The sequence below is a fragment of the Myotis myotis genome, unplaced genomic scaffold (assembly GCF_014108235.1).
Source record: "Myotis myotis isolate mMyoMyo1 unplaced genomic scaffold, mMyoMyo1.p scaffold_m19_p_14, whole genome shotgun sequence".
Taxonomy (NCBI): Eukaryota; Metazoa; Chordata; class Mammalia; order Chiroptera; family Vespertilionidae; genus Myotis; species Myotis myotis.
The window spans coordinates 47,845,885-47,862,218 of NW_023416318.1; the positions used below are offsets into that span (position 1 = coordinate 47,845,885).

The following is a 16,334-nucleotide window of genomic DNA, read 5'->3' on the forward strand; positions in this document are numbered from 1 at the left end:
GAGATTGAACTCAGAAGACAGCGCTCAGAATCCTAGAATTGAGCTGGGGGCAGAGGGGAGATAGAGTGTGACGGGAACTGGAGTATTCTGCAGAACAGTGCATAGTAGTTCCACAGTTGTGTCCATGTGGCCCATTAGTGACCCCTGGCGTGTGGAAACCACAGGGATCGGGTAATCAACAACTACGCACTCTGGTTTGCGAAAGGCTCTCAATTTCAGAAAACAATAAATCCCCTATCCTGAGGAAAGTTTGTATTGAGTATGATAAAATGCTATTCAATCACTTATGGATTTATTTCAAGATATAGTTATGTTTATGAGTGTGCACACACATTATCTTTTCTGAACCACCCAGGAGACTGCCTTGCTGAAAACTAGACACATGGAAAGTTTCAACTTTTCAACTTCAGCCATTTTTAGTTATCTGCGTGTTTTTTAAAATCCTGAAATTGCTTTCAAAGTGGAAAAATTGTGTGGGCTTTTTTCATCTTTTCATAACTCAGAGAACGATTTAATATATTTTTCTCAAAGTTTGAGAAAAAAAAATCACCTTTGGGCTGAAACCAAGCATGGAAAATTTCACCACAAAGGGCTAATTTTTTGGAAAGCTGCAAGAAAGTGAAAACAGGGGTTTATAATAGAACATTCTTCATGCATGTTAATACTTAGTGCTTTATCTAATGCATTTCATCTGAGAATTTCTGAACACTCTTCAGATTTAAATATTGAACCACTTGAGTATTTGTGTATCCGTGATCCTGTCAGATGTGGAAAATCCCCCTCATCCTCTCACAGGCCCAGGACACTGGGAGTTCGTGAGTGCGTTTAAAGGGACAGGTAGGGCGAATGAAGTGCAGTGGCTGCTAGCCAGAGAAACCTTGCATTTACTGCCTGAACACATGCTGTCACCACCTCTTCCTGGCCCAGGAGTAGCTGTGAGTAGCTGTGAATAGGCTGAAATGGAGGACACTAGGCACTCGTGCAGCTGGCTAAGCCAGAAGTTCTCAAAGTGGCATCAGTGTCACTCAGGAACTTGTTAGAAATGCAGATTATTGGGCCCCACCCTGACCTGTTGCATCCAAAACCTTAGGGCTGGGAACACCAATCAGTGTTTTTGACTAATGCTGCCAGGGATTCCGTTGGATGCTCAAGTTTGAGGACCACCAAGCCTGGGCTTTCCAAAGACTTGGAACATGGGCTGTCTTGAGATCAGTGGACAGTTAAGTCTGTCCTAATCCTTCCAGAACATGTCAGTTCTGCCTTAGATCATCCCTTGGAAGGAGGAGGATGCCAATCAAGTCCTTTAAAGGAGGGTTTTTCCATAGTTCATGTATTCTGGCTCTTTCCACCCATGACCTTCTCTCCAAGCGCAGCGACCCTTAGAATGAAGGTGCTGACATCCGCTTGTTCAGGGAAATGGCACTACCAAGACGTATTTTCTCATTTCTTTGAGTTACCACGGTCAAACCTGGATGGGACCATAGGTTTCATTTTCATTTCTTTGAAGTCTTTTTTTAAAAAATTTTTATTTTATTGTTTAAAGTATTACAAATAATAGTACATCTCTCTCTTTTTCTCCCCCATTGACCTTCCCCCTGCCTCTCCTACCCCTTGGTACATGCCCTCACCGCCCCCCGACAGTGTCTTGCGTCCATTGGTTATGCTTATATTTAAACAGCAAAGGTAGCAGAGGTATGTCAGCAGAAGTTGATTTAAGCCCTGAGCTTTTGTGCACAAGTTCTCAATCTTATGTTTTGCAGTGGCCTCCTGCATTCCAGCAAGCTCTGGTGTCTATGTTATTGTCTTTTGGCACTGAGGTAGCTGAATATGTGGCAGTGTAACAGATTTTCAGAATATTCTTCTCATGATGGAAGTAACTAGTCTGTTGTATGAGGGCCTTTAGCTAATCACTGGTGCCCCAGTGTGTTGTAAGGATAGGGAACTCAGGCCTGGTCAAGGAGAGGTGTGTAAGGAGTTTAAAGGTTTATTCAGTTGTAGCCCATCATACTGAAGCATAAATAGAGCTATCTAAGCTACTCTAGATGGAAAGGAAAGAGACTCCTTCTTTTTTAATGGATCATTTAAATTTTTTATTATGAAAAATTTCAAGCTGAAAAATAAAAATAAGTGTGTAATGAATCTTCAGATATCCATTATCCAGATTAATAGAGCTACTAATATTTTATTACTTTTGCCTCATTTTTTTCTTAAATACTTTCTGGTAAATTATATCCCTCATAGCCCTAGCCGGTTTGGCTCCGTAGGTAGAGCATTGGCCTCCTGACCAAAGGGTCCTGGGTTCGATTGTGGTTAAGGACACGTACCTTGGTTGCAGGCTCCTCCCTGGTTCGGGCCCTGGTCGGGGTTTGTGTTTCTCTCACATCAGTGTTTCTCTCTTTCCCTCTCTTTTCCACTCTCTCTGAAAGATCAATGGAAATACGTCCTCCAGTGATGATTAACAAATACATAAATAAATATAGCCCTCAAAAATATTTCACCCTTAAGTAATTCAGTGTGCATCTTTTAAAAGGAACTTTTCTTATATAACTGTCATGTCATTATCACACCTGATAAAGTTAATGGCAGTGCTTTGATATCAGCTGATACAGCCCAGATCAGATTTTCTTTGTCCTTAAATGTCTTTTTACAGTCTGTTTGCAGGATCTTTCTTTAAATTAAAGGTTTTTCTTTCCAGTTATAAAAGTTAATGTATTTGTAAATTTCAGGAAAGTGGGAAAGTAAGTAAAAGTAAATGTGCCTTTGAAGATTACTGTAGTATCGAGAGTACTTAACATACTAACTCTACCACAGATTGCCTTTATAACTCAATAACTAGCTTCTTAAAGCAGAATGTGAAATGGTGTAAAGTAAGGTATTTGTTATAGAAAAATCTGGTGTAAGAGTTTGTGATTTTATATGGGTCATTTTAAAACCTGTCCCTGAGTGTCTGTGCTTAGATCAGAGAAGATAATAAAGATAAGAAAAAAAGGATAAACTTGCTGGTTTTGCACTGTTATTTATTTTTATCAAGATGTAAATATTTATTTAAGATACTGAATTCTCTTGTAGATATTTAAAGTAAAGATTGAATTATTAGCCGATTTACTATGGTTATTACTATATTAATACAGTTATAATTTATGGATCTTATTTAATCCTTTTAACCACTCTGGGAGGGCTATAACTATTCCCATAGTGTACATTAGGAAACTGACTTAGAAAGGGCAAAAGTAACTTGCTCAAGGTTAAACAGCTAAGTAAGCATCTGCTAAGATTTGAACCCGTGTGTTTGACTCCGGAGTCCATGTTCCTAGCCACTAGGCTAAAACATTAACTTATTATAACAGCTTCTTTGATAAAGGTACAAAGAACATGAACAGATAACTCACTGAAGAAATAGCTAATAAAAATCTATCAAATACTCTGTAGGTAGCACCATGTGTCACATAGTACTTAATAAATTAACATATGGTAGTACTTAATGTCTACTTATTAAGTATAGTAGTACTTCCTAATGTTTAATGAGTGTCCCTCGACAGTTATCAAAATGAGCTGCTACTATTGCAGTATTTAAAAGAAAAGTTCAGTGTTGTGTGTGTATACTTCTGTAGAAAGTCTGAACAGGTAAACACCAGGGGGCATATAATGGTGATCTCTGGAGTTAGAGGTAAGGGTGTATTGGAGGTGGAGACTCTACATTGGTTCTACTTTATACAATGATCATGTGTTATCAGAAAAAAATAACTCCTATAAAATGTGTTCATACCCCTTGAACCTACTAATTATTTTCTTTGGGATCTATATTAAGAAAATCTTAATGATAAAAAACACTCGGGTACAAAAATATTATTTGTTGTAACAAAAAAATTGAAAACATCCTAAAGTCTGACTTGAAAGGGAAGGTTAAGTAGAGTATGGAATGTGAATTATTAACATTACTAGAGGCCCAATGCACGAGATTCATGCAAGGGGCTTGGCCCTCGCAGCCCTGGCCAGCCCTCGCAGCCCTGGCTTCGTCCAAAGGTCGTTCTGCTGCTAACTAGCATATTAGCTCTTTATTATATAGAATATTTTCAAAAGGCCCTGTAATACATAAAAGTTAATTATAGAATATTAACAAAGATGTGAAGCTACACAGAGAATATATATCAAAAGAAAACATACATTAAAAAGTTTGAAAATAAAATTACCAAAATGAATATAGTAGCTGTATTTGGGTGGTGAGTTTTGGGGTGATTATTTTTCTATTTAATTTTTAAATTTCCTTTAATTCTCTATTATATATATATATATATCAGAAGCCCAGTGCACGAAATTCATGCACGGGGTCGGGGGAGGGGGCCCATCAGCCCAGCCTGAACCCTCTCGCAATCCGGGACCCCTTGGGGGATGTCTGATCATCTGTTATACCACTGCCTAAACTGGCAGTTGGACATCCCTCGATCCCTGCCGGTTCGGGCCTAAATCGGCAGTCGGACATCCCTCTCGCAATCCGGGACCACTGGCTCCTAACCGCTCACCTGTCTGCCTGCCTGATCGCTCCTAACCACTCGACTGCCACCTGATGCCCCTAACTGCTCGCCTGCCTGCCTGATTGTCCCTAACCACCTCTGCCTTGCCCCCCCACCCCTGTGGTTTCATCTGGAAGGTTGTTTGGCTGCCTGGTGTAATTAGCATATTACACTTTTATTATTATAGATATTTCTTCATTATTATAGTTATTTAATGATTATGCATTTTTTTATTTAAAAAAAACCCACAATTTGATGTATGACTTCATAGCAGAAAGCTGGTTCAGGAGAAAGTTTTGATCATCTGTTACACCACAATAGATAACAAATACAAGGGAAATTAATTGCTCAGGTGAACTTCATGGTATCTCTGCAGTAAAACCCACCGTTAAGACCAGGAGTGGCACTAAGTCAGGAGCAGCATTTTTGCCAGTAGCAGCCATCCTAGCCTCTTCCCCTGTCTTACCTAATCTTCCTGTTCTACTCAATTTGTAGGGCAGGCATGCCTTTTGATGACCTGCCTCATGATTGTTACTTGAATGTGATAACAAAATTGGAGGTTGGGATTGGCATCATCATTCATCCTACCACTAGACAGAAACAGACCGTATTCAAAAAACACAGCCCTGGCTGGTATGGCTCAGTTGGTGGAGCTTTGTCCCATGTACTGAGATTTGTCGGTTTGATTCCCATTTGGGACCCATGCCCAGTTTGCAGGTTCATTCCTGCTGGGGGGCTTGTGGGAAGCAGCCAATTGATGTGTCTCTCTCTCATTGATCTTTCTCTCTCTCTAGAATAAATAAAAACATTTTTAAATACAGGCATGTTCACATTTCATCAGATCATGAGGTTCATAGAGGTAAAGACTTTAAAGGCTCTGGGATATGAATAGGTGGCCCATGCTAAGACAGAGGTGTTGTCTTTTATAAATATACTAGGGGCCTGGTGCACGAAGATTCATGCACTGGGCAGGAGGGGGTGAAGGGGGGGGTCCCTCAGCCCAACCTGCACTCTCTCCAATCTGGGAATTTCTGTCTGTCTTTGCAATCATATGAATGAATTGTCTGAGACTCCCCCAACTCAGTTTGGTTTGTTGCTCACAGAATAATAGAGGGATTTTTTTTCTTTGCTTCATTGGTGGAGATTTCCTGAAAGTTTTAGGATATCTTCCCTTTAATTTTTCCTAGGCACTCTGATTTTACTTATGTCTCTCACCTTTGCTTCCCCTCCATCCCCAACTGCAACAGTAACTTGCTCCAGGCTCACTTTGCTCTAGTGTCTAGATCCGCCTGCCACCACAACTATGATTCCCAGCATTCCTGGTGCTCCCTGCGCTCTGGGCTTCTGCTTCCGGTCCTGGGGCTGCCACCAAAACTATTCCCAGAATTCCTGGTGCTCCCCACCCTCTGGATTTTCCCCGACCGAGGGAGCCACATCCCCCCACGTCTCCAGCTCTCCTGCTCTGCTCTCCGTCCAGTGACCGAGGGAGCCATGTCCCCCCAAGGAAGTGACCGAGGGAGTGACCGAGAGAGCCACGCCCACCCCCCAGCTGCCGGCTCTCCCACTCTGCTCTGTGTATGCAAAATACCCACCATCTTTGTCAGGTTAATTTGCATACTCCTCATTGGCTGATGGGCGTGGCTTGAGCATAGCAAAGGGATGGTTAATTTGAATGTTTCTTTTTTATTATATAGGATATTTCAGAGCAGAAGGGAGAGGGAGAGAGAGATAGAAACATCAATGATGAGAGAGAATTAAATTAAATCCCTCCCAGGGATTGAGCCCACAACCCGGGCATGTGCCCTTTCAGTCCATAGGCTGACGCTCTATCCACTGAGCCAAACCATCTAGGGCAGGTGTTGTCTTTTTGAATACCCTTGCAGTTGGATGGATACAGGTCTGGAAAACATAGCTGGCACCTTGCTACATTTAGACATTGTTATGCTAATTAAGTGGGTGTTCACAGAAGAGCAAATTCATAGAGTCTCAGTGGACAGAGCATAACAGAGAAGAGATAAACATGGAAGAGAGTGGAAACAGATGAGCAAAATTCTGTGAAATTTTTTGGGTGGCTATTGTTTATCCCAGCGAGAAGATTCTTTTTAGATCTATCCATTTGTAGAGATGAAAACTATGAATGTGTTCTTTCAGGAAGGAAAGGGCTGTCTGATATGGTTACCCAGTGTGCATGAGGCTGTTTCACCCTCCCTTCTTGCTCGGGTGGAAAATCTGTGAACAATATGCATCGTAGGCCACACAAAAATTCCCTGAAGTGGAAAAAGCCTAGCAGGCACCGTGTGAAAGATGCTTCACAAGAATAAAACGTGGCTGCTTTAAGACCTTGCATTCTAGGCCAGGTCAGGCTGATTGGGTTTGGTTGGGGAAATGCCAGATTATCAGGTCTCGGAGAGGTATATTGATGAATGGATAGGGACTGAAACCAGCATCATTTCTGGCAACTTGTCCCTAGGAAACCAGACAGTAAATCATTTCCCAGTGTCAGCCCTACAGATCCAGAGGGAGTACACATCAATGAAGTCTGTCAACAAGTTCAGAAGCTCCATCTCAACAATTTTAATTTATCTCCTCACCAGTGAGTTATGGGAGCCTCTGCAGTAAGCCAAACCAAGTGTTAGAGACCCAGCCTTTCCTCTTCCATAACCTACCACCCTCAGAAACATGCCGGGACTCCTGGTGCCCTGGTGCAGAGGAGACAGGCTCTGAGGGCTTCAGCAATGTCATAAGAATGATTATTTCATAAAAACTTAGGGACAGATCCCAATTATCTGGGTGCCAGGGGACTTCTTCTCAAGGTCCTCTGAGGAAGGTGGCCTCATGGTGTCTCCTTCCGTCACAGTCCCTGTCGCTGCCCTAGACATGCCTAGTGCTGCCTCCTAACTATTATTATTTCTTGTTGTCTGCTATCTTTCTGCTTTGTTCTACCACCACCTGACTGGTGCCCCTGTTCATCTTTTAAAATCAGTCATCTCAAATGCAAACTCCTATGCGAACCCTTTTCCCAATTCTTCCCGTTATTTCTACCATCCTTCCTTTGTAACCCTTTTTCTCATAATTCTTATATATTCTACCTTGTATGATAGGCATTGCATATTTATTTGATTTTCCCTATTAAATTTTTGAGGCTTTCTTTTTTAAATTGAGGTATAACTTACACACAATAACTTTTTTCTCTCCCTACTTCAATTTAGACATATTCTTATCCTCACTTTAACTATGTATGAACTGCTTTTAAACCCATCTCTGGCATTCTCAATTTCAGTTATTCATTTTTTTGCTTATAGAATTTCCACTTTGTTATTTTTATAGTTACCAGTTCCTGAAATTCTACATCTTGTTACTTAATTTGATTACATTAATTGCAGTTATTTTAAAGTTTATGTCTGACTTTATTCTCCTTTGTACTGTCAATAATTTTAAAAGTACAATTACTTTTTATTCTTAAAATATAAAAACTCAGAGATGACATATTTGAAATAAAACTAAAGATTGTGTCTGATCATTCTAGTATCTAAGTCTCGTGTAGTTTTGTACTAGTTGGGGTTCTCCAGAGAAACTGAACCAATGGGACGTGTGTATATCTACAGAAAGAATTTGACTAGAAGGAAGTGGCTAACACCATTACGGAAGCTGACAAGTGCCAAGATCTGTAGTCAGTAACCTGGAGACCCAGGAGAGCTGGCAGTGTACGCTCTAGTCCAGTGATGGCAAACCTTTGGAGCGCGGTGTGTCAGCATTTTGAAAAACCCTAACTTAACTCTGGTGCCGTGTCACATATAGAAATTTTTTGATCTTTGCAACCATAGTAAAACTAAGACTTATATTTTTGATATTTATTTTATATATTTAAATGCCATTTAACAAAGAAAAATCAACCAAAAAAATGAGTTCGCGTGCCACCTCTGACACGCGTGTCATAGGTTCGCATCACTGCCAAAGCAGTCAAGCCCAAGGTCCAGGAAGAACAGATGTTTCCCTTTGAGTCCAAAGGCAGAAGAAAAGGCAGTTTCCAGGTCAGGGGCAGCTGTAGAGGGAGTTCTCTCTCATGGTTTTTCTGCTTATTTGGGCCTCCCACTGATTGGATGCGGCCCACCAGCATTGGGAGGGCAATCTGCTCTGCTTGGCCTCGCAGCTCGGATGTTAGTCTCATCCAAGACACCCTCACAGACACACTCAGAATAGTGTTTGACCACATATCTGGCCACTCTTGGCCTGTCAAATTGACACAGAAAATTAACCATCACGGCTTGGTGAGGTGGTTGTTTTTTTAATTGAATACCTATCATTATATATGAAAAGTTGTATTGACAATAGGAGGCTCCTGTTTTCCTCCAGGGCGGATTTGCTTTTGCTGTTGACCAGCAGTTTTAGTAAGGACCAGTGACTTTACTGCCTTCGGGACTGGGCGAAACCAAGCTCCCTCCGTGAGGACGGGTCTGCTTCCCGTTCATCACTGTGCCTGGAGGTGGCCCCTTACTGGGTCCCACTGAGAGCCCAGGGTGCTTTCTTTTCACTGGGCACCCAGCACCCACGTTTTGACACTTGAGCCAAAGGAAACTTCTAGAAACCCCGTTTAGCTTCTTGCTCTTTTAGCTGTTGCTCGCAAATCGGTCAATAATGAAGACGAGCTATTTCAGCACACCTCCCTGAGTTCCATTGTTCTCTAGAGGTTTGGCCTTTCGGATCACCTCTGCCTTTGATGCTTTCAAAAGCACTTTAAATAAATACTTTTTCCAGCCTTCCTAATGTTCTTGGCAGGAAGATTGCTCTGCAGTAGCTGGGCTGCCATCCCCACCCCCGCATCCACTGTTACCAGCTGTTGTTGTCTAGCTTCAAGTTCTTCAGGCTTTGCCACCGAGAAGTATGCCAGTTCGAGTTTTGTATTCTTTTGGGGACCTGTTTTTCCTCTGGACAGTTTTAGAATCTTTATCCCCATGATTATGTTTTACAATGATATTTTTTGGATTGTTTATCCTTTTTCATCTGGAAATTGGCATGCTAACATACTGAAAACTTCTCTAGTATTTTTTTTTCTCTTTGTTTTCTCCATAAATGATTCTCTGGATTTATTTTGGTTTCCATTGTCCATCTCTGTTTTTTTGGTGTGTTTTTTAATTTTTGGTTGTATTCAATGAGAAATGTGGGTTATTTTCCCAATTATATCTTGGAATTTATCTCATTGAACTTTGGATTTCAGCCTTCATGCAAATATTTTCTGAGATAATTTCTTATTTTTTGTTCCCGTTTTGTGTTATCCTTTCTATTATTTCATGGCTCACTCACACTCTCTGAGGACGACAAATATTTGGAGTTTTGCTGTACTCTTGCATTGTCTCTATTCATCTGAATCCCTTTGCTCATGTTTTGTTTGTGTTAATCTGACTACTGTAATTGAAGCTTTCCTGAAATCCTGACATTCCTTCGTTATCTGCTTCTATTTAAGAAAGAAGCAGTGAAAATCCTGGGAGGTTTTGGGTGGAAGTGAGTCTGGTCAGCTAGTCAGCATCACTGCAGGGTGTTGGACAGGTGTCCTGACATGTTGGGTGCTGTTCCTCAATGTTGTGATCTGTATGGTTTTCTCTGGAGCCATTCAGTTTCTCAAACGACAGAAAAAAGTTCAGATCTCCTGCCTGAGGGCAGCATCATCGAAGCAAAACAGCACAGGAGTCTGGGTCTTTAGGTGGGAGTGTCAGCACTTAGTGTTTGGACTTTCACTTAATCCTCTTCATGGTGGCCTTTTCCGCCCCCTGTCTCTATGCCCAGTGTACCCAGGTCAAGAAGCTCTCTCCTTCAATTTTATACAGAACCCTCTAGGCCTGAGCTGGCATGGGGAGGAGGACTCGCTTGGAGGTTCAGGACGAGGCAGTCATCTTGCGGGACCCAGTGCCCCTCACCAAACCCATTCACGCTGCCATGTGTCATGCACTGCTGCTGCACCCGCTCCAGACTTAGAGCACGAAGGGAGCTCAGTCCCCCCAGAGTTCAGTCTGCTAAGGGGGAGATGGTAATCAACATACAGGTATGCATGAATCAGTGTGTCCGAAGGTGATACTCCCTTGATAAGAAGAGTGGAAGCAAGATAAAGGGGATTGGAAGTGCCATGGCTGGGGGATAGAGGGCAGTGGTGGACTGTACTTTATTTTTTGACAATTTATTTGGAAATAACTTCAAACTCATAGAAAAGTTACAAGAATAAGAATAGTACATAGAACACCATATACACTTAACCCAGGTTTATTACTATTAATATTTAACCTCATTTGCTTTGCCTCTCCCCCTCCCTGTTTGTCTCCATCTGTCTCTCTCTCTCTCTTTCTCCCTCATACACACACACACACACACACATGATGGGGGAAGAGAGAGCAAGTGTATATGCAGTTGGTCCTCATCTGCGGGTTCTGCATCTGTGGATTCAACCAATAGCAGATCAAAAATATTCAAAATAAAAGAATTCCAGAGAGTTGATCCCGAAACAATACTGTATAGCAGTGATGGCGAACCTTTTGACCTCGGCGTGTCAGCATTTTGAAAAACCCTAACTTAACTCTGGTGCCGTGTGATATTTGCAACCATAGTAAAGCAAAGATTTATATTTTTGATACTTATTTTATATATTTAAATGCCATTTAACAAAGAAAAATCAACCAAAAAAATGTCAATTAATATTTAACAAAGGAGACAAGAACATACAATGGAGTCAAGACAGTCTCTTCAATAAATGGTGTTGGGAAAATTAGATAGATACATGCAAAAAAATGAAACTAGACCACCAACTTACACCATACACAAAAATAAACTCAAAATGGATAAAGGACTTAAATGTAAGATGGGAAACCATAAAAATACTAGAGGAATCCAAAGGCAACAAAATCTCAGACATATGCCGAAGCAATTTCTTCACCGATACATCTCCTAGGGCATTGGAAACTAAAGAGAAAGTAAACAAATGGGACTACATCAAAATAAAAAGTTTCTGCACCGCAAAAGAAACCATCAACAAAACAACAAGAAAGCCCACTGCATGGGAGAACATATTTGCCAATGTAATCACCAATAAGGATTTAATCTCCAACATTTATAGGGAACTCATACAACTTAACAAAAGGAAGATAAACAATCCAATCAAAAAATGGGCAAAGGACCTAAATAGACACTTTCAAAAGAGGACGTTCAGAAAGCCAAGAGACATAGGAAAACATGCTCAAAGTCACTAATCATCCGAGAAATGCAAATCAAAACAACAATGAGGTACCACCTCACACCTGTCAGAATGGCTATCATCAACAAATCAACAAATGACTAGTGTTGGAGAGGATGTGGAGAAAAAGGAACCCTCATTCACTGCTGGTGGGAATGCAGACTGGTGCAGCCACTGTGGAGAACAGTATGGAGTTTCCTCAAAAAACTAAAAATGGAACTCCCATTTGACCCAGTGATCCCACTTCTAGGAATATATCCCAAGAAAACAGAAACACCAATCAGAAAGGATATATGCACCCCTATGTTCATAGCAGCACAACTTACAATAGCCAAGATTTGGAAACAGCCTAAGTGCCCATCAGTAGATGAATGGATTAGAAAACTATAGTACATCTACACGATGGAATACTATGCTGCTGTGAAAAAGAAGGAATTTTTACCATTTGCAGCAGCATGGATGGAACTGGAGAGCATTATGCTAAGTGAAATAAGCCAGTCAATGAAAGAAAAATACCACATGATCTCACTCATTTATGGATAATAAAGACCATTATAAACTAATGAGCAAAAATAGATACAGAGGCAGAGCAGCATCATGCAGACTGTCAAACTACAGTGGGAAGGCTGGGGAGGATTGGGAGGCAGGAAGGGGGGCTAAGAGATCAATTGAAGGACTTGTATGCATGCATATAAGTATAACCAATGGACATAAGGCACTGGGGGGTAGGGGAGCCCGGGGGAATGTCAAGGGGAGAAAAAAAAAGGAGACCTATGTAATGCTCTTTGTAATACTTTAAGCAATAAAAAAATAATTAAAAAATGAGTTCGCATGTCAACTCTGACATGCGTGTCATAGGCTCGCCATTACTGCTGTATTGCAACTATTTACATGGCATTTACGTTGTATTAGGTATAAGTAATCTAGAGATAATTTAAAGTATATGGGAGCATGTACATAGGTTATATGCAACAACCCTATCCTATCTAATAAAAGACAAAAAGGGTAATTAACTGTACCTCCGCTACGCTTCCCATTGGCTAATCAGCGAGATATGCAAATTAACTGCCAACAAAGATGATGCCGGCAGCCACGCAGCTGAAGTGAGCAGGAGGTTTGCTTGCTCCAGTGATGGAGGAAGCCAAGGTTCCCCGCCTGCCGCGGCCCAGCTCTGAGCTCCGAAAGCAACAAAGTTTCAATTATAGAAGCCAGACAAACCCCAGATACCTGCTTTCAGCCAGCAGCGGCCTCAGACCTGGGAGCGCCAGTGAAGGCAACAGAGTTTCAATTATAGAAGGTAAATAAATCCCAGAATAAAAAAAAAAGGAAAAAAAAGGAGAGGCTGGGAGCTTCAGTCGCAGGCCAGACTGAAAACAGCCCTCAGCCCCTCACCCAGATTGGCCAGGCACCCCAGCGGGGACCCCCACCCTGAAGGGGGTGTGACTAGCTGCAAACAGCCATCAGCCCCTCACCCAGGCTGGCCAGGCACCCAAGCAGGACTCCCACCCTGATCCGGGATACCCTTCAGTGCAAACCAGCCGGCCCCCACCCATGCACCAGGCCTCTATCCTATATAGTAAAAGAATAATATGCAAACTGACCCTAACAGCAGAAAGACTGAGAATGACTGGTCACTATGACACACACTGACCACCAGGGGGCAGACACTCAATGCAGGAGCAGCCCCCCGGTGGTGAATGCGCTCCCACATGGGGGAGCTCTGCTCAGCCACAAGCCAGGCTGATGGCTGCCAGTACAGCGGTGGTGATGGGAGCCCCTCCTGCCTCCTCAGCAGCGCTAAGGATGTCCGACTGCAGCTTAGATCTGCTCCCTGCTGGCAAGTGGACATCTCCCGAGGGCTGCCTGGCTGCCAGAGGGATGTCTGATTGCCAGCTTAGGCCCAATCCCCTGGGGAGGAGGCCTAAGCCAGCAGGTGGTCATCACCCAAGGGGTCCCAGACTGTGAGAGGGCACAGGCCAGGCTGAGGGGACCCCCCCCCCCAGTGCATAAATTTTTGTGCACCGGGCCTCTAGTTTTATATAAGTGACTTAAGCATCTGTGAATTTTTTGAATCTGGAGGTTCCTGGAACCAATTCCCCACGCGGATACCAAGGGACAAAAGTGTGTGTGTGTTTCTTTCTGAACCATTTGAGTGTAAGTTGAATATAATATATCAGGGTCCTTACCCCTTTTGAGATGAATGGACTTTGTAGTTGCTCACTAATATTTGAACTGGTAACAGAGTACCTGATTCCCATTTCCCTCATACAGCATTTTTAGATACCATGGAGTATTTTTTAATTGATAAATCAGTGACCCGTTGTCAAACAATGCAGTGTTTTGCTTCTGGACCACATAGAGTACTCCAGCTCCAAGTTTAGGGAATTGCCAAAGAGTAGTTTTTCAGTTAGCAAAGTCATCCTTTCAAATTCTGTGTAGCTTTGCCTTTGGAAACCAAGAAAAAGCTGATATTGCCCAAGACGCTAGTATCATGTGGGAGTTTTGTAGCTGTAGGCATGAGGGTGCATTTGGTATTGTCTCCAATCACTGAATTCTGAGGCTGTCTGGGGAACACGGTTCAGTTTGAAATGACAGATGCTCTGTAGTAGCTTGTGGGACCAGAGCAGCTGTGAAGAGTGATCTGCAGCGGGACTGTGGACACTCTTCTTTCTGTTTGAGTTCTTAGAGATTCTGAACCTGAAGGACTCAGAGTGCATTTCAGGAAATTGTAAGCTGAGAAGAGCATTTTGCATTAAAAGTAAAAGAAATGGCAAAAACTTAAGAAGAATAGTCTATAGGAAAATATTGAAGCTATGTTTCCATTAAGTGTAATCATAAGTTATATAAATATCTCTGTAAATATGCAAGCATTCTATGTAATTAGCAACACTGACATGTAGATTAAATGCATGAAATGGCTTTTTTTATATTAAGGTAATTAAAGTATAGGAAAATCTCTGCCCCAAGAGGTCTGAGAGTAATTCACATGAATGGAAAGTGGTAAAAATGGTCAGTTTCATGAATGCCATTTATCTTAAGCAAAGCTTATTGAAATGGCATGATTTTTTTCTTTTTTCTTTCTTTTTTATTTTCTTGTTTAAAGTATCACAAATAGTAGTACATATGTCTCCTTTTTCCCCCCATTGACCTTCCCCTGGCCTCCCCAAACCCCACACATGCCCTTATCCCCCCCAACCCCGCCCAGTGTCTTGTGTCCATTGGTTATGCTTATATGTATGCATATAAGTCGTTTGATTGATCTCTTACCCCCACCCCCACCCCCAACACTCCCCAGCCTTCCCGCTGTAATTTGACAGTCTTATTCGATGCTTCTCTGCCTCTGTATCTATCTTTTTGTTCATTAGGTTATAATGTTCTTTATTATCCATAAATGAGTGAGATCATGTGGTATTTTTCTTTCACTGCCTGGCTTATTTCACTTAGCATAATGCTCTCCAGTTCCATCCATGCTGATGCAAATGGTAAGAATTCCTTTTTTTTTTTTTTTCTTTTAATAGCAGCGTAGTGTTCCATTGTATATATGTATCATAGTTTTCTAATCCACTCATCTGCTGATGGGCATTTAGGCTGTTTCCAAATCTTGGCTATTGTAAGTTGTGCTGCTATGAACATAGGGGTGCATATATCCTTTCTGATTGGTGTTTCTGTTTTCTTGGGATATATTCCTAGAAGTGGGATCACTGGGTCAAATGGGAGTTCCATTTTTAAATTTTTGAGGAAACGCCATACTGTTTTCCACAATGGCTGCACCAGTCTGCAGTTCCACCAGCAGTGCACGAGTGTTCCTTTTTCTCCACATCCTCTCCAACACTTGTCATTTGTTGATTTGTTGATGATAGCCATTCTGACAGGTGTGAGGTGGTACCTCATTGTTGTTTTGATTTGCATCTCTCGGATGATTAGTGACTTTGAGCATGTTTTCATGTGTCTCTCAGCCATCTGTATGTCCTCTTTTGAAAAGTGTCTATTTAGGTCCTTTGCCCATTTTTGATTGGGTTGTTTATCTTCCTTTTGTTAAGTTGTGTAAGTACCCTATAAATTATGGAAATTAAATCCTTATCGGATGTAACATTGGCAAATATATTCTCCCATGCAGTAGACTCTCTTGTTGTTTTGTTGATGGTTTCTTTTGCAGTGCAAAAGCTTTTATTTTGGTATAGTCCCATTTGTTTATTTTCTCCTTAGTTTCCACTATCCTAGGAGATATATCAGTAAACATATTGCTCCAGGATATGTCTATATTTTGCTGCCTATGGATTCTTCCAAGATTTTTATGGTTTCCTGTCTTACATTTAAGTCTTTTATCTATTTTGATTTTATTTTTGTGTATGGTGTAAGTTGGTGGTCTAGTTTCATTTTTTTGCATGTATCTGTCCAATTTTCCCAACACCATTTATTGAAAAGACTGTCTTGACTCCATTGTATGCTTTTGCCTCCTTTATCAAATATTGAGCTTAATGGCTTGGATCAATTTCTGGGTTCTCTGTTCTATTCCATTGGTTTATATGTCTGTTCTTGTGCCAGTACCAGGCTGTTTTGAGAACAGTGGCTTTTTAATATAACTTGATACCTGGTATTTTGATTCC

General features: G+C 41.5%; 1 protein-coding gene across 5 annotated transcripts in view; it reads left to right on the forward strand.

Moving 5' to 3' along the window:
• The window catches only part of LDAH (lipid droplet associated hydrolase), a 90,286-nt gene that overhangs the window by 36,329 nt on the left and 37,623 nt on the right, over positions 1-16,334 (forward strand). The window contains exon 5 of one of the 5 annotated variants that reach the window (XM_036335242.1): positions 10,334-10,548. The exons of the other annotated variants lie outside the window; for them this stretch is intronic. Coding sequence (XP_036191135.1) covers positions 10,334-10,537 — 204 coding nt within the window. The 3' untranslated portion in view covers positions 10,538-10,548. The remainder of the gene's footprint in view (positions 1-10,333; positions 10,549-16,334) is intronic. 5 annotated transcript variants of the gene reach the window in all.